The 26,608-nt window shown below is 34.7% G+C and overlaps 1 protein-coding gene across 4 annotated transcripts; it reads left to right on the top strand.

Moving 5' to 3' along the window:
• The first annotated feature begins 1,679 nt into the window (after positions 1-1,679).
• Positions 1,680-25,232, top strand: LOC100804346 (exportin-7-B). 4 transcript variants are annotated; one of them, XM_006577831.4, is made up of 28 exons: positions 1,680-2,236; positions 2,316-2,476; positions 3,141-3,206; positions 5,055-5,172; positions 5,276-5,385; positions 5,498-5,593; positions 7,298-7,421; positions 8,105-8,172; positions 9,055-9,141; positions 9,334-9,486; positions 9,617-9,712; positions 10,944-11,003; positions 11,110-11,228; positions 11,362-11,449; positions 14,992-15,096; positions 15,802-15,903; positions 15,971-16,023; positions 16,114-16,177; positions 17,795-17,929; positions 18,977-19,089; positions 19,174-19,267; positions 21,130-21,349; positions 21,707-21,837; positions 23,043-23,189; positions 23,345-23,473; positions 23,829-23,927; positions 24,213-24,251; positions 24,641-25,232. In XM_006577831.4, the coding sequence occupies exons 1-28, from the start codon at positions 1,999-2,001 to the stop codon at positions 24,776-24,778; spliced, it is 3,153 nt and encodes a 1,050-aa protein (XP_006577894.1). In that variant the 5' UTR covers positions 1,680-1,998; the 3' UTR covers positions 24,779-25,232. The 4 variants fall into 4 exon arrangements, with proteins under 4 accessions (XP_006577894.1, XP_003522612.1, XP_014629868.1 ...); XM_003522564.5 differs by having other exon boundaries at positions 15,799-15,903; XM_014774382.3 differs by having other exon boundaries at positions 5,055-5,181.
• Positions 25,233-26,608: the final 1,376 nt, after the last annotated feature.

Genomic DNA, 26,608 nt, shown 5'->3' with positions numbered 1-26,608 from the left:
ATGAACATATCAAGAGACGGACAAAGTGTTGGAAAGTGGAAACATGCTGAATCACAACAAATAACTTCCGGAGACGTGTAAGAGTACTATTTTAAAGGACTTATACCGATATCTTACACAAATCTGCGGATACAACAGGAACTTCGTTATATAAGGTTGTTGGTGTTTGCCATTAATTACGTACATGTTATATATTACAGTTGGATAATTGTTATTTAAGTGTGCTTTTGCAATCATCCCTGCAATGGATGTTCTGCCCATTAAGCTTTTACTAACCATAAGTATACTTTATATATATATATATATATATATATATATATATATATATATATATATATATATATATCTACTTGCTTTATGCAAGGATGTTCCCAACATCAACGTGTCCTACTCCATAAAATTGGTCATTGTCTCATGGGAATGTAATTATGGTCTTGTGTATTAATAATAATATATTTTTAAAACCTTTTTTTTCTTTTAAAGAAAATAAATATAAAACCCTTCAATAAATTATATAATGAAAATAAATATAAAACCTTTTTTATTTATTTCATGTAATGAACCATGAGTCTATGACGTCGTGCTACTCTATATCGTGCAAAAGTTAATTGTTATTTTTTATTAAAAAAATGGGTGTTGTGAGATTTTTTTTATTTTATCAAAACCTGTTTTATTTGTGCAAACAAAATAATATTTAGACACCTCTATTTAGGTTTTTTTTACCATTGGAAGTATTACGTTGCTTAAAATTAAGCTTTGGTTATTTTTATAATTAATCTTGCTTGAGTAGAAAAAGAAATATTGTTTTATCATTTAAGTGTCATTTAAGGATTGTTTTAAACTATACAATTAAAGTAATATATATATATATATATATATATATATATATATATATATATATATATATATATATATATATATATAAATGAGTTACTTAATTATGATATTGTAAGAACCAATTAAATGAGATATTAAATTGTATCCATTAAAAATAGACATTAATTTTGTTAGTAAGTAATTTCTGTAAAATTTATGTTCAATTCTATTTAGGATGACAACATATTAATAAAAAAATGTTATTGTTTAAGAATAGCTTCTAAAAACATTTTCATTTAAAATAATTTCTAAACAATACTATTATTTATGGATGTAAAATTCTTTCAAAATGGTTGTTCTTTTGGTAGTGACTTCTGCCTCAGAGATATGTGTCAATTGGTAAATTACCCCTTTCTTGCCCAAGGCAGTGAAGGAGAGGCGACTATTATAGAAATGTGAATATTGTCCGTAGTAGTCGTACTGATCATTATGAATGTGTCATATGCTGCTTCAACACTTATCAAACTTTACACACTTTCTTTGCCTGCTCAGTGCTCATACTTCCTACAATGCTCACCCTTTTTATTCCAGTTTGCCTGCTTCTATTTTTCATTAGATTACGTTAGAAATAATAATACAAGTGTTTTCCTATAAAAAAAATGCAAAAGTACGTAAGATGTTTTTCTAATATTTTTTTAACACATTAGAAAATAAAATATTTTTTAACATATTCAAATCTTTTTTTTTTATGTAGTAAATAAAAGAATCCTAAAACCTATATTAATTCACAATTTTTTGCGTTTAAAAAATAAAGAAAACAAGTCGGTGCATGAATAAAAAAACGGAAAGTATTTATTTAAACGGGTTTTTGTCGTTCACGCATAACACAAATAATCGAGAGAAAAAAAAAAGAAAAAAAAAAGAAAAATTCCTCCGAAGTCCGAAGGAAGAAATAGATTGAGAAAACCTAGATGGATCAAGAACAAGAATTTCTTCCGTTTGGCCAATGCGATGTGATCGTAGTCGCGCACTTGTGGTAGAACCAAATCCTCTCTTCACTCCGATTCCGTTACCTTTCCCGTCGTCTCGCGGTTGCCGGCGGCACTTCCCTCGTCATCGCCGCCGCGTAGTTGTTGGCATCGCAACCCTAATCATCGTCCGTAGTGAAATCTGAGATTCGCGATGGAGTTGGCACAACTAGAAGCATTGTGTGAGAGGCTGTATAATTCGCAGGACTCGGTGGAACGTGCTCACGCGGAGAACACACTGAAATGCTTCTCCATGAACACTGAATACATTTCCCAATGCCAATACATTCTTGATCATGCCTTGACACCCTATGCATTGATGCTGGCTAGTTCCAGTTTGTTGAAACAAGTCACTGAACATAGCCTTGCCATGAAGCTTCGCCTTGATATATGTATTATTATTTCTCTTCATTTCTCTCTTCGGTGACTCAAAATTCTGGAATTCATAGAACTATTTTTAATGCATGTCAGGGACGTACCTTATCAACTATCTAGCGACCAGAGGACCCGAGTTACAGCCATTTGTCGCTGCTTCTTTGATCCAACTTTTGTGTCGAGTCACAAAGTTCGGATGGTTTGATGATGATCGATTCCGGGACCTGGTTAAAGAATCCATGAACTTCTTGAGTCAGGTGATTAAAAGTGATTGTTTAATTTGTATGCAATGCGGTATTTTACATCCAAGGATGATTTGCCGGACCCGAATAAAACAAAGGCTTAAGTGTGTTTGTTGGCATTACGTTACAGCCATTTCCTATGTATGCTGTTCAAGAGAAAAAAATTATAGCAGTCCTACATACTTTGGTAATATAATTAATGTTTTCATCACCATCCTTGACATTGCTGGCAAATGCGGCCTATGTGGCCACAATTATGGTCACAGTAAGTCTAAAAACCTTGACGCTATGGCTAAAATTGCGTCGGGTACCATTTTTTAAAACCATGAATATAGTTTATCCTCTTCTTCACAGCAATCAATTGAAGGTTTTGTATATCTTGAACTAAAAAAAAGGTTTGTCTCAATTTACTTGAAGTAGTAAACCTGGATCACACTTCTGATTTCTTCACCTTCTCAGACATGTATTGATTGTGTAAATAAGTTATTATTCTTTATATTGTGATCTATTATTTTTATCACTTTTAGTAGTTGCTTTGGTTTCTGCAACTTTTTTCTTAAATCCTATTAGGTTAACTGGACACCGGTATTTAATGTGAAGTTGTTGCCTTACACACCATCTCAATTGTTAGATTTATGTTTCTGGGACATATTGCTCATAACATACTTTTCCAATCCAGGCAACACCGGGTCATTATGCCATTGGTTTGAAGATCCTAAGTCAGCTTATCTCTGAGATGAATCAGGTTAGAATTTAACTTGTGTTACTTCAATGTGTTTGGTGCTGGTGTGTAGTGTGGACATTACAAAATACTGTTGGCACATAAGCCGATTTATCATATTGAGTGGGTCTGTGCTTGTCTGTGTTTGTTCATGGAGTCCGTCCAATGATATGGAAGTCGAACAGTAAAAATGGGGGTTGTGGCATAATAACAGGAGGGTCTACTATTCGAAAAAGTTGTATAAAAAACAGAAAAAAGATTCCTTGATACACCGCATAGAGATTTCAAGTAATCAGTTGAGGCAGCTGTCTTAATGTTACTATTTTTCTGCTTTTTGTATGTACTTTGTGAGTTAGTAGAGTATTCATATTCTTAGATTTTATAGTATTCTTGTGCTTCTTTTTATTGAAAACGATTTGCTTGTCACTGATGATATCTTTTTTGTTTACAACAATATGAAATTTTATCTAAGTGATGTTTGAAATGAGTGTAACTGTAAGTAAGACCCTTTGAAGTTCGTGGAAGTATTTGTGTCTTTGGTTGGGGAAATTTTTGGAAGATTTCTGTATCACTCTTGGAATTTCTGGGATATAGGATTTTTTTCCTTTTTTTTATTAAATTTTTTCCTTCTTAGGTGTGCTGATATAATGGTTCTCTATGTTGTCAAGATTGCTGGATAGGTCATGAGGTTGCACGATTTTAAGATCTCGCACCCTTGTCCTGAGCTGGATCATGCATGGAATTTTTGTGCCTGGGTGAGATCACAGCGAGATTGGAGCAAAATTGTCATATCTGATATTTTCACGATCCAGCAAGTTGGGTTTTCGGGTCGGGCGACCCAGTTTTCCCAAACCCTTTTTACACCCCCCTTTTGTGCCCTAAAATGCCTTTTCGGCTCCCTATTCTCTGCCAAACATTTCTCTCGAGTTTTGAACACGCCTTTTAACACACCTGTGTCCTATTCTCTCTCCCTCTCTTGTTCTGAAGAACTATGATCTGAATTGTTGAGTGCCTGTGCCTCTGCGTCCAATCTCTCTCATCTCTTTTGCACATCATCCCTCAACCGTCTTTGCTGTCTTGCGGCCTTCATAGCTTCTGCTGCGACTTATTTGAACTTTAATTTTCTCAAATAGATTATGTTGGTACTCACGCTTTTCTGTGGTCCATGTGCAGTACTCTTGTTTTTAATGCAAGTACTATGATCTTTTTTTGTGTCTAGGATCCTAAAATAATCTTTGCTTTAATGTTGTCATTTATAATTTTTTTATCATACTCTCTCTCTCTCTCTATATATATATATGTGTGTGTGTGTGTGTGTGTGTATTTATTTATGTATGTATGTATAAATTTATATTTTAGTAGGACCTTACGATTCTACATCTTACGATCTTGCAACCCCCCTCCCGATCCTAAGTAGGATCTCTGTCTTAACAACATTGGGCATCTGTATGAATGTTTTTTGAGGGATAGAGCTAAGAGACTGGCTAAATTTTCTAATTAATACTTTTTGTTTTTATTGTACTTTTTACGAGTTATGAGTTTTCATATTGTCACTGGGGGAAATTTCTAATTAATACTTTTTGTTGTTATTGCACTTTTATGAGTTTTCATATTGTCACGTATTCATTAATGAGTTTAAAGCAGTGTTAATGTGCCAACATATGCTTCATGAGGTCATCATTGAAATTTGTGCTAACCTCATTCCAAAGGTTTATGCAATTCACATAATTGTGTTGGTTGCTGATGCTTTTTGATAGGTTTGTGTTAATAAATAATAATAAAAAACCTGATTTGGCAAACCTTTTTCAAAATTACTTTTATACATTTGTTATTGTGCTTAGTTCTCTTTGTATTTCTTAAATCTTTCCTCAGGCCAATGCTGGTATGCCTGCAACAAATCATCGAAGGGTTGCTTGCTCGTTTAGGGACCAATATCTTTTTCAGATATTTCAGATATCTTTAACATCATTGGGTCAACTGAAGAATGATGGTAAAATGGGTATACTCTTGCTTAAAATTTTGTCCCTCTTTAGTACCATGTTTCTTACCTTTTGCTATCATAATTTTGAGCGTTGAGATTATATACTTTGCAGTTGTCAATCAATTGCAAGAATTGGCACTTGCTCTGTCTTTGAAATGCTTATCATTTGATTTTGTGGGGACTTCTGTTGATGAAAGTTCAGACGAGTTTGGCACAGTTCAGGTATCTGCTTGTTTTATTTTTATTTAAAATTTTAATTTTTGCAAAATCCTACATGAATTCCTTCAATGTTGGTTCATGTTCATCTACTATCTTGGAATATGGTGGTTTGCAGATTCCATCACCTTGGAAGCCTGTTTTGGAGGATTCTTCAACACTACAAATATTTTTTGATTACTATGCCATTACAAAACCCCCTCTTTCAAAGGAGGTCTGTACATGCGTTTGTTTCTATGATTGTATTTTTAATGTTTAGACCTTGAAGTTCACTAATTAACCACTAAAATTTGAATCCTTTTTAGTTCTTGGGAAATTGTCTACTACTTACATTGATTACAGCCCCCTTTATTTAAATATATATCAAGTGAGACCGTTATCTTAACATGAATGATCAAATTTGATTATAGCTACTCCTTTAACTTAAAAAATGATTTTTTGTGTATATCAGTGTCAAAGTTTAGTGTTAACATATCAAGGGCATATATTATGTATGTAATGCCATTTTATTTCATACTTTTCTGGGTTTATTTAATTTTCTGCTCATTCAAAGAATTTTGTCAACCATCAATGTTCATTAGTTTTCTTCTTTTCTGGCCTATTTGTCGGTTTTATCCTGCCACTTGTTAGACTTTGAACTTATAAATGTGGGCTAGCTATTTGAGAATTGAGATTGGCAATGATGACAAAGCCTTTAGAATGGAAAAGTGTTGGCCAAAGAATGATAAAGTGCTATTTAAATGTTTGAATAAGTGATTACAATGTTATAATGAAGCAAAAGTGAGCATGATTGATGTTTTTAATGGTGACCATATATTAGTAAGTTTGAAGCAAAAACTTGCTTTTTTGAAAGAGGATGACTGGAAAATTCTGGTGGCTCTCCTTCTTGATTGTTGCTGAAATTTCTTATTCTTTAAAGCATGTGATAGTTGAACATCAGGGAGATGATATAAGTGTTTTTTTGGGGGTAAAAAAATGATAAACAACTGAAGCTCCAGTTCATAGACTACAAAAAGTGAATATGATCTACTTTTGCCCTAGGACCAATATTTTTTCTTTCTTCTTATGAGATGAGATAAAAGAATAGTTTTATTAGAATGGAGAAGAAAGGAATGAAAAAAAAGAAGAGGATTTCTATTGGAAAAAAGAATGAAAAAGACGACTTGTTCCGTTAATCATCATAAGGCAAAATATATAAAGCACTTACAGCTAACAGCCTTAGCCTAGCAGCTCTGTTCTTCCATAGGTATCTCACACTTAGCCTACCTTTCTCTTTACCTTCATCATGTCTTGGGATTCCTGTTGCAACCTGCAGATTAGTAAACTTTAAAACAGAAAAGGGAAATGAAAACAAGCAAACTCGTAAATACAGGCCTCTTCAATTTCCTGGCATGTGTGACAAGGAGGAACCATAAGGTCAAGATGGATGCCAGCAAGTGGTCTTGTTTGAAAACCTTTGTTAATGACTCTGCCTAAACCTTTTGATTAGTATCAACTTCAAAGAAAACACCCTAAGCTTCACCAGAGTATGGTGGTGAATGGCTGCAGGGCAGTGTAAACTTACAGTTCCTTCTGAAATAAAGTAATGCACTGCATTGAGAAAAGTAGTTATTCAACATTACCTTATCCTTTGTATTACATTCGCATGAAAATTGAGTACCACAATAACAGAATATTGAGGTATTAAATAAGATGTCTTTTCTTGAATATTTTTCAATTTGATATTATCACTTCTATTAGACGACAATTTGTTTTCTTATTGGTTTATGTTGTTCATTTCGGAAAATTGACAATAGAAGTGTTTCTTGACTAATCATTGGTTAATGTTCATTTTGTTTTGTGAAATGTTCTTATGGTTCATCTGCTTGTACTTTTGAACCTTCTCTCTCTCTTTGGCATTAATTTTTTTTCTTTCCAGGCACTGGAGTGCTTGGTGCGACTTGCGTCAGTAAGACGTTCTTTGTTTACAAATGATGCTGCCCGTTCTAAATTTTTGGCCCATTTAATGACAGGAACCAAAGTAATCCTGCAAACAGGGCAAGGTGTTGTAGGCTTGTTACTTCTTCACTTGTTTTGTATTGTAATGACAAACTGGACTTCCATTATTATACGTGAAAGGAAAAAAATGTCTTTTGTTTCCTTTTTTTTTGGATTTCTTGTTACATATTGATTATGAGCAGAATTAAATAAAAGAGATATCTTTCTATCTCATTTTCTTTTTATGCATGCATTTGTCATCCTGGCAATTTATCTCTGCCTTGGGCTGTTCAATCTTTGTTCCACTTCATCAAACCAATCAGTTATTTCCTGCCAGTGTAGGAATTGAGAGTTTCAATCTAATTTTTGCATCTGCGGGTTGTATGGTAACTTGTAGAAGCTCTTACATGACCTAGGTAAAAGCTCTTGGTGAGATTTTGTAATCACAGGTGAAATTGGGCTGAACGTGTGGTTATCTTTTATAAACTATTAATCAGGAAATAGATTAATTTAGTTTAAGATTCAATTGTGCTCTATTTTTCAGTAGCATTGAAAGGGGAAAGCCATAGTAAATCCCTCTAGGTTCAGCAAAGCAAAAAATGCTGTGAAGAAGGAAGTTACACACAACAAATATTGGCCATTATTGCATTTACATTTTAAAGCACTATTTAATTCTTTATTTTCATTTCGTTGTTTTTGTTGTCTTGTTTGGTCATGCATTTATAATTTCAACTGTATTGTAAAGCAGGTCTTGCAGATCATGATAATTACCATGAGTTTTGTCGTCTTCTTGGTCGGTTCAGAGTGAATTATCAGGTAGACTTATGTGTAGTTTTTTCTCCTTTTGTGGTGTATCTAGTGGTTTCTATTTCTAATTGGTAGTAATGCAAAGTACATAAGCAGGGACATGGGGTTCATGCTGTGGAGGCTAGGTACATACTTTGGCTTAGAAGTTAGAAGGGCTGTCCATCATACAAATTGTCCCTTGTAATACTTGTGGGATTTCAAGTTTTAAACCTTAATACACACCATTCTCGGAGAGTAACTACGAAGATTTACAATAGTTTTCATAATTACTTTGCCACTGTTTTTGTTGATAGCTAGCATATCATTTAAATTTTGTTTAAATTTAATGCAATTAGTATATCAAAGACACACATAAATGGCTGGAATATATTCATAACCTACTCATCATTGCTTTCTGTATTACTTTGCCACTGTTTTGTATACTTCATTCCTTAAATGTGAAACAATTTCATAAAAAATATTTATTATTTGTGTATTATACTTTTAATTAGTGGCATAAATGTTTAATTTGTACTTATTAACTGGGGCAGTTCAAGTCAATTATCATGGGGGCATCCTATCCCTGTCCCACTTCTTTATCAAGTCAATTATCTTGTCTCTCAGATAACTGTATGCTTACTGTAGTGTTTACAAATTTGTATTCAAATCTGAGGAGCATTTAATGCACCTGAAAATCAACCTCAAATATTATCTCCCCCCCAAAACTGCTGCTTACAAACTAGGAAATATACTTTCTCTGATTTGTTAGTTGTTTTACGCTAACAATACACTGACAGTTACGTTGATAAACTTTGGAGAAATTTCACATGTTCTATAATTTATTCCATCCGAACACCCTTTCCCCAATTAACCTTGAACTTGCCACCTAAATTTCTAAACTAAATGCTGCAGTTGTCAGAGCTTGTTAATGTGGAAGGCTACAGCGATTGGATACGTTTGGTTGCAGAGTTTACTCTCAAGTCTTTGCAATCATGGCAGGTTAATTATTGTGTTGCTTTAAAATATTTTCCCGAAAATACATGATATATTGCACTTAAAAATCATATTCAGGATTACATCATGTGATAATTATCAATAAGATATGCTTCATGAGTTAATAATTTCAACTTAGGTTTTTTGCACGTTTATTCTGAAATAGAGATATTGATTAAGCTGATACCTTGTTGTCAGTGGGCAAGCAATAGTGTGTACTACCTGTTAGGGCTGTGGTCTAGATTGGTGTCTTCTGTTCCATATTTAAAAGGTGATGCACCAAGCTTACTGGATGAGTTTGTTCCCAAGATTACTGAAAGTTTCATCACATCAAGATTCAACTCTGTGCAGGTATTTCCAGTTATCCATGCATGCTTTATTTGTTGCCTGCTGCATATGTCCAGGCTGTATTATTTAATTTTAAACTTCTGTTAATAAGACAGCTGTCATAAATATAACCTCTTCTGTCCATTTTTTATAGGCTGGATTACCTGATGATCTTTCTGAGAACCCCTTGGACAATGCTGAACTTCTTCAGGATCAATTAGATTGCTTCCCATACCTATGTAGATTTCAGGTATCATCCATTTTTAATATTTTCATTCTTCTCTTTTTAATAAAAGAAGAAATTTCATTAGAAGGCAAGATGGATTTCATAGGAGGATATAAACAAAGCAGTAGAATACATCAATACAAAGCCAAAACAAACAGGAATGAGGAATCTGAATTCGTTGCTGTTAACCAACCTTTTAAAAAGAGACATACTCATAAAAATGAATGTTTTAGGTTTGGAATGAGTTGTGACTATTGCTAGGTTATCATTCCACGCATTATGATTTTAACAGCCTGATGCCACAATGAAGATGCCTTTAGTTAATACTCTGAAGCAACGTTTTTGGGCATCAAATTACCAAGAGCCAAAAATCTTTTCTCTCCCTGAGCAAGTTGACCTCCCAATGAAAAAATGAGGTGCCCTTCTGAGATATTATGAATCATAGAGTCCCAATAAGAAGAAGCCTGACAATTTCCTCATAATCATTCCCCAATCTGACACAAGTACCTAGAGTTGCAAGATTAAAGGACCTGTCTCTTCTCATCCATACTTGCCAATCCAGTCTTTGCCAAATTGAGTTTCAAGTCAGGATTGACTTAAAAATCTGATGTGAGTCTGAGCAATTGTTGAATTATGCTTATCTCCTTCAGATAATTACATGAGAAATTACCATTTCTACACTGTCTGTTAGTTCACATGGAAATCAGCTATGCAGTGGTTTCCTCGAGGAATCTTCCTAGCAAATATGCAAAGAAATTGGAATGTCTAACTTCTTTGATAAGGCTGTTTCTTTTTTCTTTGTTTATTTTGTATCCTTGTTACAGAGGATATCTTATTCTTTTCAGTTTATGTACTTTTTTTGGGTCTATATATAAAATTCGTCTTATTCAAAATATTTTCTTGAAATTCATTATACTGAGCACACCGGCTATCAAGCTAAATAAAAAAGGGTAAATAGAGTGTTCCATTTTAACATCACTCTAACCTTGTAACCTACTAAAGTTGGGTTAACCTTTCAACCAGAGAGAAAGTGACCATCAAGAGACAACTTTGATTTAATTTGTCCAACTGAATCCAAATCTCGTGTCTGAATAAGGAATAAGATAGATATCATGGTTGTTACGTTACTCATTTGCTGAAGATAATCTAGCTTCCAACATAGGAAATTCTTTCTTCATTCTTAATTTTTTTTTTTTGCAATTCTGCTGCTATATTGAACTGTGTTGATTGTCTGACTCCTTTGTTCTTTGTGCAGTATGAAAGCAGTAGTTTATTCATAATAAACATAATGGAGCCAGTCCTGCAAATATACACGGTGTGGTTATAGCTTTCCCTGAATGCATCCAGTTATCCTTTTGTACTTTATTGTTGAGAGAAATGAGTTATTAATTGATGTTTAACCATTTTTAATGACTGAATAGGAAAGAGCTAGATTACATGTTCCTGATAACAGTGACCTCATTGTGATTGAAGATAAACTTGCTTGGATTGTTCATATCATTGCTGCAATTCTTAAGATAAAACAATGTACTGGTTGTAGGTAAAAACCTTTTTAGCTCTTGCCTTTATCAATTGGAATGATGTGGATCGTCAAAGAAGTTCTGAGCAGTGTTCATAGCTTATCAAGTATCAATATGTTTGTAGTCTTATTTTCTTGTGACTTTTTTATGCAGTGTGGAATCCCAGGAAGTGCTTGATGCTGAACTTTCAGCTCGAGTTTTACAGTTGATAAATGTAACTGATAGTGGAATACACAGTCAGGTATACTGTTACAACATTAGTTTTCGGCATGCCTTGGAACATGAATTATCTGTTTCACTTTTTTTGTTCTTTAACCCTATAAAGCTGTAAATTTGTAAAAGAGTTCTAACAGATCATAATAGAGGATATTTTGAGAGAGAAAAACTTTAGAAAATTGTAGTCAGGAAATTTGTTGAAAAGCACATGATAAGGTCTAATTTGTGATTATTGCAAGGTCTAAGCAAAGGGAAACAAGAACAACCAAAGGTTTTTAAAAAATTGTAGTCAGGAAATTTGTTGAAAAGCACATGATAAGGTACTGAAGAATTCAGTGAGTCTGTGGGAAGTCTGTTTATAAGATAAACAGCAGCTGGGAAAGCAAAGTCCCAAAACGAGGTGCAACAAGGTGAGACCAAGTTCTACCACATGCCTATGTTTTCTTTCAACAACCCCATTTTGATGATGGGTGTGAGGAAAAACGAGTCTATGATTAATACCACACTCAGCTATAAAGGGTGCCAATGGGTGAAATTCCCCTCCCCAATCAGTCTGAAGATTTTTAATTTTGGTGTTGAATTGCAATTCAGCCATGGCTTTAAATTTCTTAAAGACAGTGAAAGTTTCAGCTTTGCTTTTAAGTAGATAAATCCAAGTAAATCTAGAGAAAGCATCAACAAAGGTAATATAGTATAGAAAGCCATTAGTGGAAGTGACATGGGATGGTCCCCAAAGATCACTATAGACCAATTCCAAAGGAGAAGAGTAAACAGAGGTAGAGAGAGAAGAGGGAAGTCTGAGAGATTCTCCAGCAGCACAAGCAGAGCAAAAGCTAATCAAATTTTTATTAATAGTGGGTATATTACAATGTTATAACACAAGCTGTAAAACATGATGATTTGGATGACCAAGTCTGTCATGCCAAAGACTACTAGACCTATTACATGAATTGACAGTGAGATCTGCATTCTTATTACATGAATTGACAGAGGAATTGACAGAACTGGACAAACACCAGGAAGCAACACCAATTGAAGGTTGAAACTGAATGTGAGGTAAACTGTAAAGACCACCAAAACCAACACTGCCTTGAAGTAAGACTTCATTGGTAACCTGAGATTTCACAGCACAATAATTAGAGTGAAATTCAAAGTAAACAGCATTGTCTTTGGCAATTTTGCTGACTGAAATAAGATTTTTAGTGATTGTAGGAACATATAATCGATGATTAAGAGATAAAGAGACACAGGAATTATATGGAGAAGTAAAATGGGAAGAACCAGAGGGGTGAATTTGCATACCTTGACCATTGCCTATAAAGATCTGATCAGGACCTTCAAAAGGCTCTAGTTGCTGGATGTTTTGTGATTCTCCAGTAACATGAAATGAAGCACCAGAATCTGGAATCTAATTAGTGGAATTGGATTGAGGTTGAGCATTTGTCAGCATAACACTAGGATTGGACTGAGAATTGATACTGGCAGATTTATAATTGTTATTAGTCCAAACATTAGCTGGTCTAGAATCACCAGAAGTTTGGCCAGCATTGTTACTATTCTGTGAATAATTGTTGTAATTATTCTGAGATGGAGTGGAAGTAGCCTGAGAGTAATTTGGACTCAGAGGATCATGAAGTACCAAAGTTGAGTTTGGTTGATAGTACTGATCAAAGCGATAGTGACAAACTGAAGTAGTGTGATCAAATTTTAGACATACCTGACACTGGAAGCTAGCGAAACAACTACCACCGCTGCCACAACCACCGCCACCACCACGATGGCCAGCACCATCACCACCGCGATGAAAACTACCACCACCACGGAAAGCCGAGAAACTCTCTGGATCTGTCTTGTTTGGCACAGAATAGTCATCAGAGCTAATCACTGAAGACTTGTGATGTGCTTGTGGATAGTTGATGGAAGGTGAATTAGATAGAGTCTGTTTGGTGAATTTATTCAGACGTGCTTCGTGAGCAAGGAGAGGTTCAAACTTGCTCTCAATAATCGCAATGATGGAGAGATAGTCCAACGAAAGGCCTTCAGGAATGGAATCAATGTGTTCCTGAAGCATAATTGGACCTCCAACGGAGGCAAGAGCATCTGAAAGAGCTTTAATCTGCAACAAGAACTCTTGCATCGATTTTCCGCCAAGATTTGTAGCTCATAACTGAGTTCACAGTTGATGTGCTGTAGCATGTGTTTGTTTTTGGAAATAGTCATGAATACGCTCCCAAACCTCATTGGAGTGAGCACATCCTAACACGCGCAACAGGATCGGCGTCAAAAGCGTCGATTGGAGGCAAGTAAGCAGCACTTGATCCTACTGTTCCCATGCTTCATACGCAAGGTTCTCTATTAAAGCTTCATGATCCGTCTCAGAAAGAAAACATAGAGGAATCTGAGGATTGACACCGAAACGTTGAAGACAATGTGATTTGATGACCGGTTCAACTTGTTGACGCCATAACAGGAAAGTTGAATCAAGCTTATGTGCAATCGAATGAGGAAAGGAAGTAGGAGTAAGAAACGCGTTGCTTTGTGCCACCATTGATGACCTTACCAAGCTCTTGATACCATAGAAGAGTTCTAACAGATCATAATAGAGGATCTTTTGAGAGAGAAAAACTCTAGAAAGAGGAAGTAAAATTTATTATTGGCCCCCAAACTGAGTTACAACTCAGTATATATAGGCTTATATAGTTAGTTATGACTAACTAACTCAGAACATAAAACTAAATCCTAACTAACTGACTTAACTGAGGGTGCAGTTGAATACTGCAACTCTCTGTACAATAGTCTAATAATTTGCATCATGACATTTAACTTTTAATTGAAAAATGTATTTGGTTGTATGTTAGGAGATCCATTTTAGGAATTTGTATTTATGTTGTTGGTTGAAGGGTGATCTATTGTTTACTTTAGTAGTTAAAAAACTTCGTACCCCATTGCCCAGAGGCTCTTCGCTATGCGAAGGTTTTAGTTAGTATAAATAATTTTTATATGAAAATAATTTTTATTAAAAACAGAGATGGTGCAGAAGAACAATAGAAAAACTAAGGATGTCATAATTCAGAGATGGTGGAGTCCTTGTAAAATCATGAGCTTAACAGCAAAGGATTGCATGAAGTACACACTGCCACAAATTTGGCCTTCCTACCAAAGCATTCGAACTTTAGGGGTTCAAATTGATGAAACTAACCTATATAGGGTGAAGTTGATAACTAGTGTATCTTCCAAAGACTAGAACATGGTTTTACTCTATTTTTTATTGCTAAGATTCTTATGTGCTAGATGAAGTGCCTTCTAATATTTCTTTTTTTTTTTCATTATAACTGATTAGTTCACATGCAACTGGTGGTAATCACTTGCTCTTCTGGGCAACTACCATACCTAGTATTTTTCTTTTCTATTAATGCAATTGCAGAATGGAATCCCTGTCTTTATCTTATGTTTTTTGGTATTGTTTTTATTGTTTTTTGCTTTAGTTTTTCTTGATGATAAATTTAGTTTATGACGTGCTTTAGAAGAATGTATTTCTTATATTTTCATGTTATTGGCATTTGACAGAGATATGGTGAGATAAGCAAACAAAGACTAGATAGGGCAATTCTTACTTTCTTTCAGCATTTCCGAAAGTCTTATGTAGGAGATCAGGCTATTCATTCTTCCAAGGTAATAAAATATTATAATTATTGAGAATAATCCATTTTGCATGGATATGATCCCTGTACATAGTATGGGTACATGTACAAAATATGACAAATTTAAAAAAGTATGGGTACATTAAAAAGTTCTATAAATTTACTTATTTTAACATATATAGGCCCGTGCACACATGACACATGTATGTATTATATAGTAAATAGTAAAACATAACAAAATTATATAAATAATGAAAACATAAAAAATTCAAAAAACATAAATGGACTAATATATCTGTAAATTGTGAAAATATTTTTAATAAAAAAAAGTTAGCTAACTTAATTGATGTCCTAAATCCTTGCAATTGTGCACTGCTGTTGTTAGTTGGGTTACAGGTATGCATTGGCAGATATAAACACGCCATTGTGGCCTGCCATCCCTTTAGAAATTGTCTTTGGTGGTTGGCAAAAAATCTGACATGCCATTCAGCCATGGTGGCTCCATTTAACAACATTGGTTACATTGAAACAATACCCCCCCACCCCACCCCACACCACAATAAATTTGCTAGATACCCAGGCATAGCCAATGCATACCTGTATGCGGTATGTAATGTACCTGGTACAGGTATGGCTCACAAATTGAAGCACCCTTGCTTAACATTTAACATGGTATTGTGAACATAAATTTAGCTTTCTATGCATTTGTTCATTTATATATTTTATGTTGCAGCAGTTATACAGCCGGTTATCTGAACTTCTTGGCCTACATGATCATCTATTACTGTTGAATGTGATCATTGGCAAGATTGTGACTAACCTTAAGTGCTACACAGAGGTATTTTTTTCTCATCTCAAAATTCTTTCCTGGTTTAACACACTAATTGTGCTTGTGCTAATTTCAGAGTGAAGAAGTCATTGACCACGCCTTGAGTTTGTTTTTGGAGCTTGCATCTGGGTTAGTTTTAGTTGGATTAAAGAGTATTAGTTATCTCTTATTTTGTAGTTAGGACAAGCCACTCAACTTAATCGATTTCTCTTGCAACAGCTACATGACCGGAAAGCTACTTCTGAAGTTGGATACAGTGAAATTTATTGTTGCCAATCATACGGTAGGATATCTTTTTTGTCATTTGCTCATTAATTTCTCTTAGTTTATCATTTACTGTGCACAATCGAAAGCTGACCAGCAGTTGATACACTGATATATAAAGTGTAGATAGAAATTGAGCTTTACACGACACAATTACAAGTACCCTTGACTAAAATTGTAATATGGAGTTATTTTGCTTTTTCATGCATAATGCTAATTGTTGATCAGGATCGTACTCGGGTAATGTTTTTGGTTAAAATTTAACTGGGTGGGTAGTATCCAGACTTCCTTTCTTTTCTGTCCTAACTATATTGCATACGGATTAGTGTTCATGTTTCAATATTATGTAAATTGCTTAAAAAATTATTCAAGGATGACTGAGTTTCATTCCTTGCTATTTATCTCCTTTTCATGTGACATTGCTTCTTTTTCCAATCTTAAGTTCTTTCTTGTCATCATTGCTGAAAATTTTCTTGCTGATGACAGTATGTTTTGCTAGTGATGGTCTCTCTGCTTTTTGGTTAGTGCTTTGTGTTTTATAATAGGCAAATTGGAAGATGGATTGTTCCTTTTGCACTTTGACACCTGAAAGTACTTGAAGTATTAAACTTTTTGCACAAATTAAGTACCATAGTGATTAGATTCTTTCAATTAGCATATTTTAGGAAATTTAATTTATAATGAAAACATAAGTTTATGACCTTAAATCCTTAAACTAGTCCTCAAAAAGTTTGTTGTCAAAATCAATTAAAATAAGTTCTATCAAACCTTGGTACTACAAGGTGTGGGACTATGGGTGATCAGAGAATAAATTATCTTGTTGGCTTGGCTGGGAGATCTATTGCATACTCAAGAACGAAATGTCTGGGTCTTGCAATTCTGGTTTAGAAAAATATTGCTTTTGTGGCCAAATGACTGTGGCAATTTCCTTCAAAGGCTTCTTTATGGTCCCATCTCTCAAGTAAATCTTGGTCAAATATAGTTTAAACTTTAAATCAGAATGGGTGGGATACCAACTCAATGACCACTCAAGGCAGGGATACACTTATTTAGTTATTTTATAAATACTAATGCTGATACTCCCTTGTCTTGGGATTTTCATTTCCAGAGTCTTAAGTGACAGGGAAGCTAGCAAGCTAGAATTCCTTCTGATTGTAATTGTACCTTGTAAGCTTTGAGCTAATCCAGAGCCTAGATGTGAGAGCGTGTCCTCTAATGCATTTGATTGGAGTGAAATGGTTGCAACTTTAGGGGCATCTATCTGTCCCCTCAACTTTGGGATAGTGTTGTTTTATGGTCTTCCTAAAGAAGTCGGCACATGTTTGCTTCAAGGGAGTTTCCGTTTTAAATATATGAAGAGCCTGGGCTGCCTTGCTGCAATTTTTACTCTCTGAAGTACTTTGTACTCTTTTGTTAGGAGGATTTTTCCTCTCCTTTTAGCTACACCTCCCCTCTTTTCCTTCTAATTAAGTTCGTTCTATGTTAAAAATTGATATACATTGATTTGATTCTTTGAGTAGTGTTGCATTTCCTCCTTCACTCTCTGCACTGCTGTATTTCTCCACTTTTTTTTTTTTGTAGAATGAGATTCCTCTTATCCTTATTCTAATTATTTTTTCACTAAAATTAATCTCAGAAGGAACATTTTCCATTTTTGGAAGCAAAAAGATGCACTCGCAGCAGAACGACTTTCTATTACACAATTGGCTGGTTGATATTCATGGAAGATAGCCCTGTGAAATTTAAATCTTCAATGGATCCACTCCAGCAGGTACTCCATCAATCATCTCATTGAAATGCTTGTATAGTAATTTTTTATCCCATGCCTCTCTACTAATGAATGCAGATTGGATTGTGCAGTTAATAAAATATTTTATTACTGGATGTATAATATGACTGGATTTTATGTTCTGCCTGTCATGTGCTGTTAATCTTGCTGCGATTTTGTATTTATTCATCGATTGATATAGATTCTATCACTCAAAATTGCACACTGAATCTGAATAAGTAAACACTGAACACAATAATGTGGCATTGATAATATGAAATAACAATTTTTTTATAAGGAGAGAATCTTTAGACAGAAATAATGGGGATCTGTACTATAGCTGGTGATTTTCCCTGTCCTCCTGGACCAGCATTATGAAAATTCTGTATCATTAAAAAATAGTAGCTGTTGTTATATAGATCATGCAGGATCAGTTGTTGAAAAAAGGTATACCGTAGGGTAATGCATGTTTCTGGGAGGAAATCTGGTGACAAGAGAAGTAAAAAGCAAAATGTTACTGCCCCTTGTTTAAATGGTCTCATGCTCCTTCTACGATTAAGTGTGAAGATAAAATTACTTATTTCATCAAAAATAAAATGACGCATCACACATTCATCATATATCTTCCTCATCTCTAGTATTAGGATTATCACATGTTGTCCTTGTTGTTGTCTCTTGTATTCAGATCAACTTGTTCTGAAGAGATATTACTATTGTTATATTGAGCATGACTGGAGGGTGTTGCTATTTCAATTGGGCTTTCTGTTGTATTCCTTTTGGTTTTTTGTTCTTTAGCTAATCTGTTCAGGGACCTATTTCTCGTAACTTGTTACTTTCTTAATTCTTTATATAATTTCAAGAAAGGTAAAACTTTGCATGGACGTGAGTATGCTTATGCCTTATGTTATTGGTTAGTGAAAGATAATAGCAATTGTTGTTTATTTTTTGTGTTAATCATAACTCCTAGATGGATTTTTCATATAATTAATTGTTTTAACTATTTGGTCTTGGACAAAGTCAGCATATGATATTTCCCCCCCTCTTTTTTAGGTTTTTCTCAGTTTGGAATCAACTCCTGATGCAGTATTTCGAACAGATGCTGTAAGGTATGCACTTGTTGGTTTGATGAGGGACCTTAGAGGAATTGCAATGGCCACAAACAGGTTGGTAGTTGTGCTGTTTCTGTTATTCAGGCAGAGGGAAGGAATTAAACTGATCTCTCTGTTTTTCATATTTGTAATTCTTAGCCGTCGAACGTATGGATTTCTATTTGATTGGTTGTATCCTGCACACATGCCTCTACTCTTAAAAGGCATCTCACATTGGACAGACACCCCTGAGGTAATGAACCTTGTGGATAATTTTTTATGCATACATATACACTCAAATGGTGGGTTTTGATCCCATTATTCTTCACTCATGTAAAATTGAAGATCTGTGATTTCAAAATATCATTTGGTAGATGCTAGCACAATGCATGAATTATTACATAATATCATAACATGGAAACGATTTATGGTTTACAGCCCTGTTGACAGCAACTTGGTTTTGTAACTTTTCTGGCATTACCATGACTTATGTCATGGTGAGCTAGCATTCTTGTATCAAATCATTTAATCAATATCTTTAGAGCTGCAGGTGGCCGAGGAGACAAGGGTGGCTTATGGGGAAAACCACAAGCACCTTAGATGTCCTTGGCCATCTCAATACAGAATTGACAGCCATGTGATGTCACTTTTCTTGTGGGTTTGCTAATGCATGACATGGGGTTGCTGCCCCCAACCCTCCATTGGCTTGTGATATTTCTATCATTGGTTCTTTCACATTGGATCATGACTAGCAGTTACCTTATTTGAATTCAAATGCTAATGCTTTTCTACACAAATATTTTTTTGGCTAGGGTTGGTATAGAAGAAAAAGCTATCGGTTGATCAATCTGCAGAAAATCAGAACTTATAACCCAAGCTAGACATTTTATTTCTAGAAAGCATTAACATTTGACTGCTAATAATGCAACTGCTAGTTGTCATGCTCCAGTATAAATGAACTGTGGAAGTGGTGACATGTTTTAGCTTGGAAGTATTTTCCTGTGATAAGAGCAGTGTAAGGTCTTATTTATGAGAAAACTTGCCCAAGTAGGCACTAAGGGGTTATGGACTGCCCAACCAAGGGCTAACTACAATAACACCTAGGCCTTTTCAGGCTTGATGCTGAGCGGCTATGGACCGTTTGATTGATGACCATTCACACGATGACAATAAGTGCCTATGCCTTTCCAGGCTTGATGCTGAGGGGCTGGGATCACCTAATTGAATGACTGACTTGCTAATGTGGCCTTATATGGCTTACCTACCAAAGTGGCTAAGTAACCTCTGTGCAGTTACAACTTGGAGAGATACCACAACTCAAGGAGTGCATAAGCCTTGGACCTTTGGGCCCTGTATGATGGTTTCTAGATCCTTCCCGTGAATCTAGTTAAATTGCCCTTCATGCCACCTCTTGTAAATCACAGGAACAGTTAGGGGGGAGGAAACCCATTTAAATAGGTGTGATCGATTCATACACCCCGTGTTCCTGATGCTAACTAGACTCTTGTGTTCATATAGAGCTGACACTGAGGGTCTCCAGCGAGCATACTCTCTAGCATGAACAGTAAATAATAAGTATAATTTTAAGAGCAAATAATAATAATTATAATTTGAATATGGGAATTCTTAATTGAATTCCCAAACTGATTTTTAATTTCAGTACAGAAAGCTTTGAAAATAGAAAACAACTCTGAACATCCTTTATAAAAGATTACTTTGTACACTGTAGAAGTCATCAATAAAGGTGACGAAATAGGTAAGACTCAAAAAGTAGTATAGACTAGAAACGGAAGTTGGACCCCATATTGGAATTCATGAAAAATAAGTGTCTTGATGATGTCTTACAATAGTCTTTAAGTATTTAGTTTCTATTCTTTCCTTTTCATGCCATTGTACCTACGTTCATGATGTATCTTTGATTATTTAGTAGAGAAACTCTTGTTGCTGCTTTCTTCTTTTCCTATTGTGTTTCTTTCTCTTGCAAATTGATGATGAGTGATAGAAATCTGCAATAATTCTAATTTTCCCTTTATAAATGTACTTTGTCATTTACATGTGTAATTACTTCTGATGTATGTTCCTCTTCCCCCTCCTGGGGTTCACTTGATTCTGCAGGTTACCACCCCGTTGTTAAAGTTCATGGCTGAGTTTGTGCTAAATAAAGCTCAGCGTTTGACATTTGACTCTTCTTCTCCAAATGGCATACTTCTCTTCCGGGAAGTTAGTAAACTGATTGTCGCTTATGGATCTAGAGTTCTGTCTCTTCCAAGTGCTGCTGATATTTATACATACAAATACAAAGGAATATGGATTTGTTTAACGATACTGTCAAGAGGTGAAATCCTATGTCTTTTTTGGTTATTTTTATTTCTGGGGCATGGTCTAGTGTTCTGCTTGAGTTTTGCTTGGTGTGCTTGTAAATTGCTGCAGATAGTAAGTTATTTTATGATGTTTTTAAATTGAGTTATATAAACTGCTGTATCTATTTATATACTTAAAATTTGGTACAGAATACTTTAAGAGAGTATTTTAGTGAAATGCTTGATTTGTTTTATGATTTTTCTTAATAGAGTTACATGAATGAGTATCTATTTATTGGGAAAGAATACTTTAGAGAGTAGATTGCATGATTGTTGTACTAGCAAAATTGTATCTGGGCAGGCTAAATTTAATATCTTGCATCAAATGACAGCCCTTTCAGGAAATTATGTCAACTTTGGTGTGTTTGAACTATATGGTGACAGAGCTCTATCTGACGCTCTTGATGCTGCTCTAAAGATGACACTGTCAATTCCTATGTCTGATATATTGGCTTATAGGAAGGTATGCTAACTATTTTCTTGCCATATAAGTCCTATGCTATGTGCACTTCAAATTAAATTTGCGATAATAAAGTGAAGGATATAAAAGTAAATGATTGCATGGATTAAAATATTTTTAAAAACTTCTTTTTATGAGCAACGAATTTTTTTATAACAATGATTTTTTTTATGAAAGAGGATGAGAAATCTTTAAGTCTTAGAATATGGGGTTGAGCCTAACTCAACCCTGAAAACTATCTAATGAGGTGAGAGTTGCCCACACTTATGTACACTATTTTGGTCATATCATTACTTAATGTGGGATCTTCAACATGAAGAACTATACCAAGAATAAAAGGGGGGAAAGAAGAGGAAACATGCAACACAACATTTTTTTTATTGGCAAATGTTAGTTGTTTGTTTTTGTTGTCAGGGGGATTCAAACCCACAACCCATTCCTCCCTATCTTTACCACCAACCCAACCTTGTATCTCTTGCAACACAGCATGGTAATCTGTGTAAATATAACACCTCCCTCCCCATCAAAGGATCATTGTTAAAACATAAAGCTAGGAAAACTAATTGGTCCCATATGAACTCAAGAGGTGACCTATGACAAATAAAGATGCCAACACTTTTTGGCATCTCCGCTGGTGCGAAATCCTCAAATTAACACATAGGAGCTGTTGGAGATCCTTGTGCAAACTAAATATACAACAAAACCCCAACCAAGTTATTCCAGAGATCAAACCTGTATGTATATGTATATAGTTATGTACATATTGGTTGTAATCTAGGCTATACATGTTAGGTTCTTTAAAACTGCCTCTGCTTGAAAGATCCTTACCCCCAAGGGTTCTATTTGACACTTTGAAACATAAAACAATTCACAAGCCTTTATCTAACAGCTTAAACTTTTAGGAGCATTGGTGATTGGTATGGTATCAAAGCTTCCGTGGCCAAGTTGTTATGAGTTTACCCTTGCTTCCTCTATTCTAAATAAAAGTTGAATTTCAGCACAAGGCGCAGTGGTTTATGCATTGCCAATGCTTCAAGACCTATGGGCTCTTGCATGAGGAAATATGTTATGAATATAAAACCATCCATGAGCGTTCATTTATCTAGGATCCTTTTTTATCTTACTCCTGAATTATGTATTGGATTAGTTTTCTGTCAGTTTGCCAAATACATTAAGGTGAATCTCACTTAGTTTTTGCTTTTATGCAGTTAACAAGGGCTTATTTTGCCTTCTTGGAAGTTTTGTTCAACAGCCACATCACTTTTGTATTAAACTTGGACACAAACACCTTTATGCATATGGTTGGCTCCCTTGAATCTGGACTTAAAGGGTTGGATACAAGTATCTCATCGCAGGTTATTGTAACAAATCTCATTTCCGTCTTCCTGTTTTCAGACTAAATTAAATTTTTCCATAGCATTTTTTAGGAGATTCTGCTTGATGTAAATATTTATGTATTTGGTTTCTTGTAACTATGCCTTTGTCCAAGTCTTCTAATTTCTGATTACAGTGTGCATCTGCTGTTGATAATTTGGCTGCTTTCTATTTCAACAACATCACTATGGGAGAGGCTCCAAATTTACCTGCATCTGTCAATCTTGCTCGACATATTGGAGAGTGTCCCAATCTGTTTCCAGAAGTATATATTTTTTATATTTTACTGTTCACCACTCGGTTAAAAATTCATCAATTTTGCTCTTAACTTTTTTATGAATTTATTTGTCTGGAGTCTGGAAAAATTCAGCTGCAGCTAATACCATAATGTCCTCATTTTACTCCCAATTTTCACTTACTGAGTGCAAACCTTCAAATAGGATAGTTATGTGTTCATTGTGTTGTGTGCATAACTTGCTCAAGAATACTTGAGAAAGCAAACGACCATTTTATTTTATGAAAAATGCTCATCTTATTCATTTTTCCTACTTTGAAACTGGTAACGGGGAACCATTTTAGTTAGGTTGTTTGACTTGGGTGTCTCTCTTTTGCATGCCAAGATTTTGAAGACCCTATTTGAGATCATATTGTTTGAAGACTGTGGGAACCAATGGAGTCTGAGTAGGCCAATGTTGAGCTTGATACTCATTAATGAGCAGGTAGTGGACCTTTTTGATCTCTGTTCTATTTTCGTTAAAAATTACTGCAAACATATGTGACAAGCTTTGGTACATATATATACTCCAGGTTGAAGTTGAGTGTAACATTAATGTGCATTTATTGCCTAACTAATTAATACTCCAGTTTAGGCAAGTCTTCATGTAATTAATCATGTCTTGAGCATAAGCAATTATTGACTGATTTCCCACACAATTCTAGCCACACTCTATTTGATTCTTATTTGGCCCAATTAATTTATAGACTGAGTTGTCATTTACTTGCAGATATTCTCAGATCTGAAAGCTCAAATCTTGTCATCACAGGTATTTTTCTTCTCACTCTAACTTCAAAGTCGGGCTATAATTTTTTATTTCTCTGTTTTTTTATCTGGATTACAGATCAGATATTGAGGATATATGGCTGAGAGAATTCAGCCTCTCATTTTTCACACATGACAGAGTCATTTGAAAAAAGAGGCACAAGGACCCTAAATATTGCTCCACTAGTGGGGCACTGATCATAGTTATTATTGTATCTATCTCTCACTTAGAATACATAAAAGTGGTGGCAATAACTTGCTAATAGAAGACTATAGTGGTTCAGCTTTTGTTACTGTTATAATATATTACATGTATTTGGGTGGTTGGGAACCATGAGTTGTGTTTTTCCACTATGATTATGTTGTGTGACTTGGGTTGGTTAATTTTCGCAGCCAATGGATCAGCATCAGCGGCTCTCTTCATGCTTTGATAAACTCATGGCAGATGTTACTCTAAGCATAGATTCAAAAAACAGGGATAAGTTTACTCAAAATCTCACCATATTTCGGCATGAATTCCGTGCCAAATAATTCAAATTTATGCAAGTAAATATGAGAGTTTGGTATCTGTATATTATCTTTTTGGAGAATCTGCTGCACTCTTTTCTTGTGGCACCATGAAGTCCTATCATAGAAGAAAGAACCACTTTATTCGATTTCTTCATTTTGGTCTTGTAAGAAATGTATTCTTTGTAATTACTGTTCATGCAGTGTGGGAGATAGCTGTATACTTTTGGTGGTGCCGGATAACTCTCTTTATACTCAGATTTGGATGCTTCAAAGATGATGCAAAGAAGATTTCGAAGATGTAAGGAAGTGGGTGGGACAAAAAGGGGCATGGACGAGAAAACTAGTGGAGGGATAAAACGGTAACCACCTGAAATGTAGAGTGATTGGATTAGATATATTCTTTTTAGAACTAATGTATATTATCGATGATATTTGTCTAGAAACATGGCTAGATATTATTTGATATTTTGTATAATTGATTTCTTTGTACCTCTAGTGAACCAGAAAAAAGAAGTGGGGGGAAGAAGAAAATGTGTTTAGATGGTGATAGAATTATAGAAGAGAAATGTTCATTTTTCTCTCAATCTTTTTAAAGTTTGAAACATATTGACCAGATTAGATTTGTTTTTCTTCTTTTGGGTGTGGGGGGTGGGGTGGGTGGGGGTGGGGGAGATTGTTCCAATCCTGATTTTCAGATTTGTTTGAAGAAAACTAAAGCTTGCAATTTGTATTAGAAAGTCTATGAACAGATGTCGCTTAATACTGATTTTCAGATTTGTTTGAAGAAAGCTCGAGCTTGCAATTTGTGGCAGAAAATCTGTGAACAAATTGTCGCTTAAATATTAGGTTGTGTCATGAAACGACAGAATTTAGATGCAGGTTTTATTTTGTGTTGGCCAATGTTATTTTGATGTTTTAGTGTAATTCATAGTTTGTCTTCTTTCGCCTTTTCTATTACTTTTTTTATTCTTTCACTTTTTCTATTATGAATTTATGATACTTGCACTTGCTGTTAGTGACATAAAAAAATATTTATAAGAGCGTTACTAAAATAAGGTCAAGATATGTTTTTTTTTCTTTTTAAAAAAAAAATTGTTTTGTTCTTTTATCTTTTTATAGATTTGTTTGGATTTATGTTTTTCTTTGAAATAGTGATCTTTTGGATTTTAGAATGCAACTTTGAAATTTATTTTGAAACTTAACTAATTTCAAACTACTAAAGGTCATAAATATAGTGAAAAGTGAGTTTGGTGGGTAATTGAAGACGCTGGCTACCATGCCAAAGTTAATAGGAGCCGTCCAGATATTACACTTACAATCCAATGGTTGACTTTTAACTGTTATGCAGAAATAATAATTTTTTAAAATCCAATGGAAAAAGCCTTCCCCGTTAAAATAAGACTCACATGCAATCTGTCCACCCCTGTTAAACAATTTGACCGTCGTTGGTTGCAGTCGCGTTCTATCTTCTTTCAAGCAACATCATCAAATTCACATGCCATAGCGCCATACACTCAGGTCCTTCATCTTTTTACAAAAATCCAATGACTTATTTTTTAATCACAAAGGCTCATATCCACCATGAATCGCAAAAATAAAAATAAAAATACTAATTCGCAACACACTCAAATGGGACACCAGGACGACTATGAACAAATTAAATATAAAAAAACCTAATCCGATAAATCTTACATTTACCATTTCACAAACGGAATCGAAAAAATGTTAACCTATAAATATATATAATGGTGTCTGCGTCGACGACAAGAACAAGTATAACGAAGAAAAATAGAGGTTGGAAACGATCCTCTCCAGATAAATTCAACAACTTTGCATTGAGCGTCGAAGGGA

Source organism: Glycine max, chromosome 4 (genome assembly GCF_000004515.6).
Source record: "Glycine max cultivar Williams 82 chromosome 4, Glycine_max_v4.0, whole genome shotgun sequence".
Taxonomy (NCBI): Eukaryota; Viridiplantae; Streptophyta; class Magnoliopsida; order Fabales; family Fabaceae; genus Glycine; species Glycine max.
Note: the sequence above shows the minus strand (reverse complement) of the source record. Positions and strands in the feature narration are given on the sequence as shown.

Excerpts from the sequence above, each read along its gene's own strand:
- LOC100804346 (XM_014774381.3), top strand. The coding sequence starts at position 1,999 with ATGGAGTTGGCACAACTAGAAGCATTGTGTGAGAGGCTGTATAATTCG. Across the intron at positions 3,207-5,054 it reads TTATCTCTGAGATGAATCAG|GCCAATGCTGGTATGCCTGC; the intron begins GTTAGAATTTAA and ends ATCTTTCCTCAG. Across the intron at positions 23,928-24,212 it reads TGATACTCATTAATGAGCAG|ATATTCTCAGATCTGAAAGC; the intron begins GTAGTGGACCTT and ends ATTTACTTGCAG.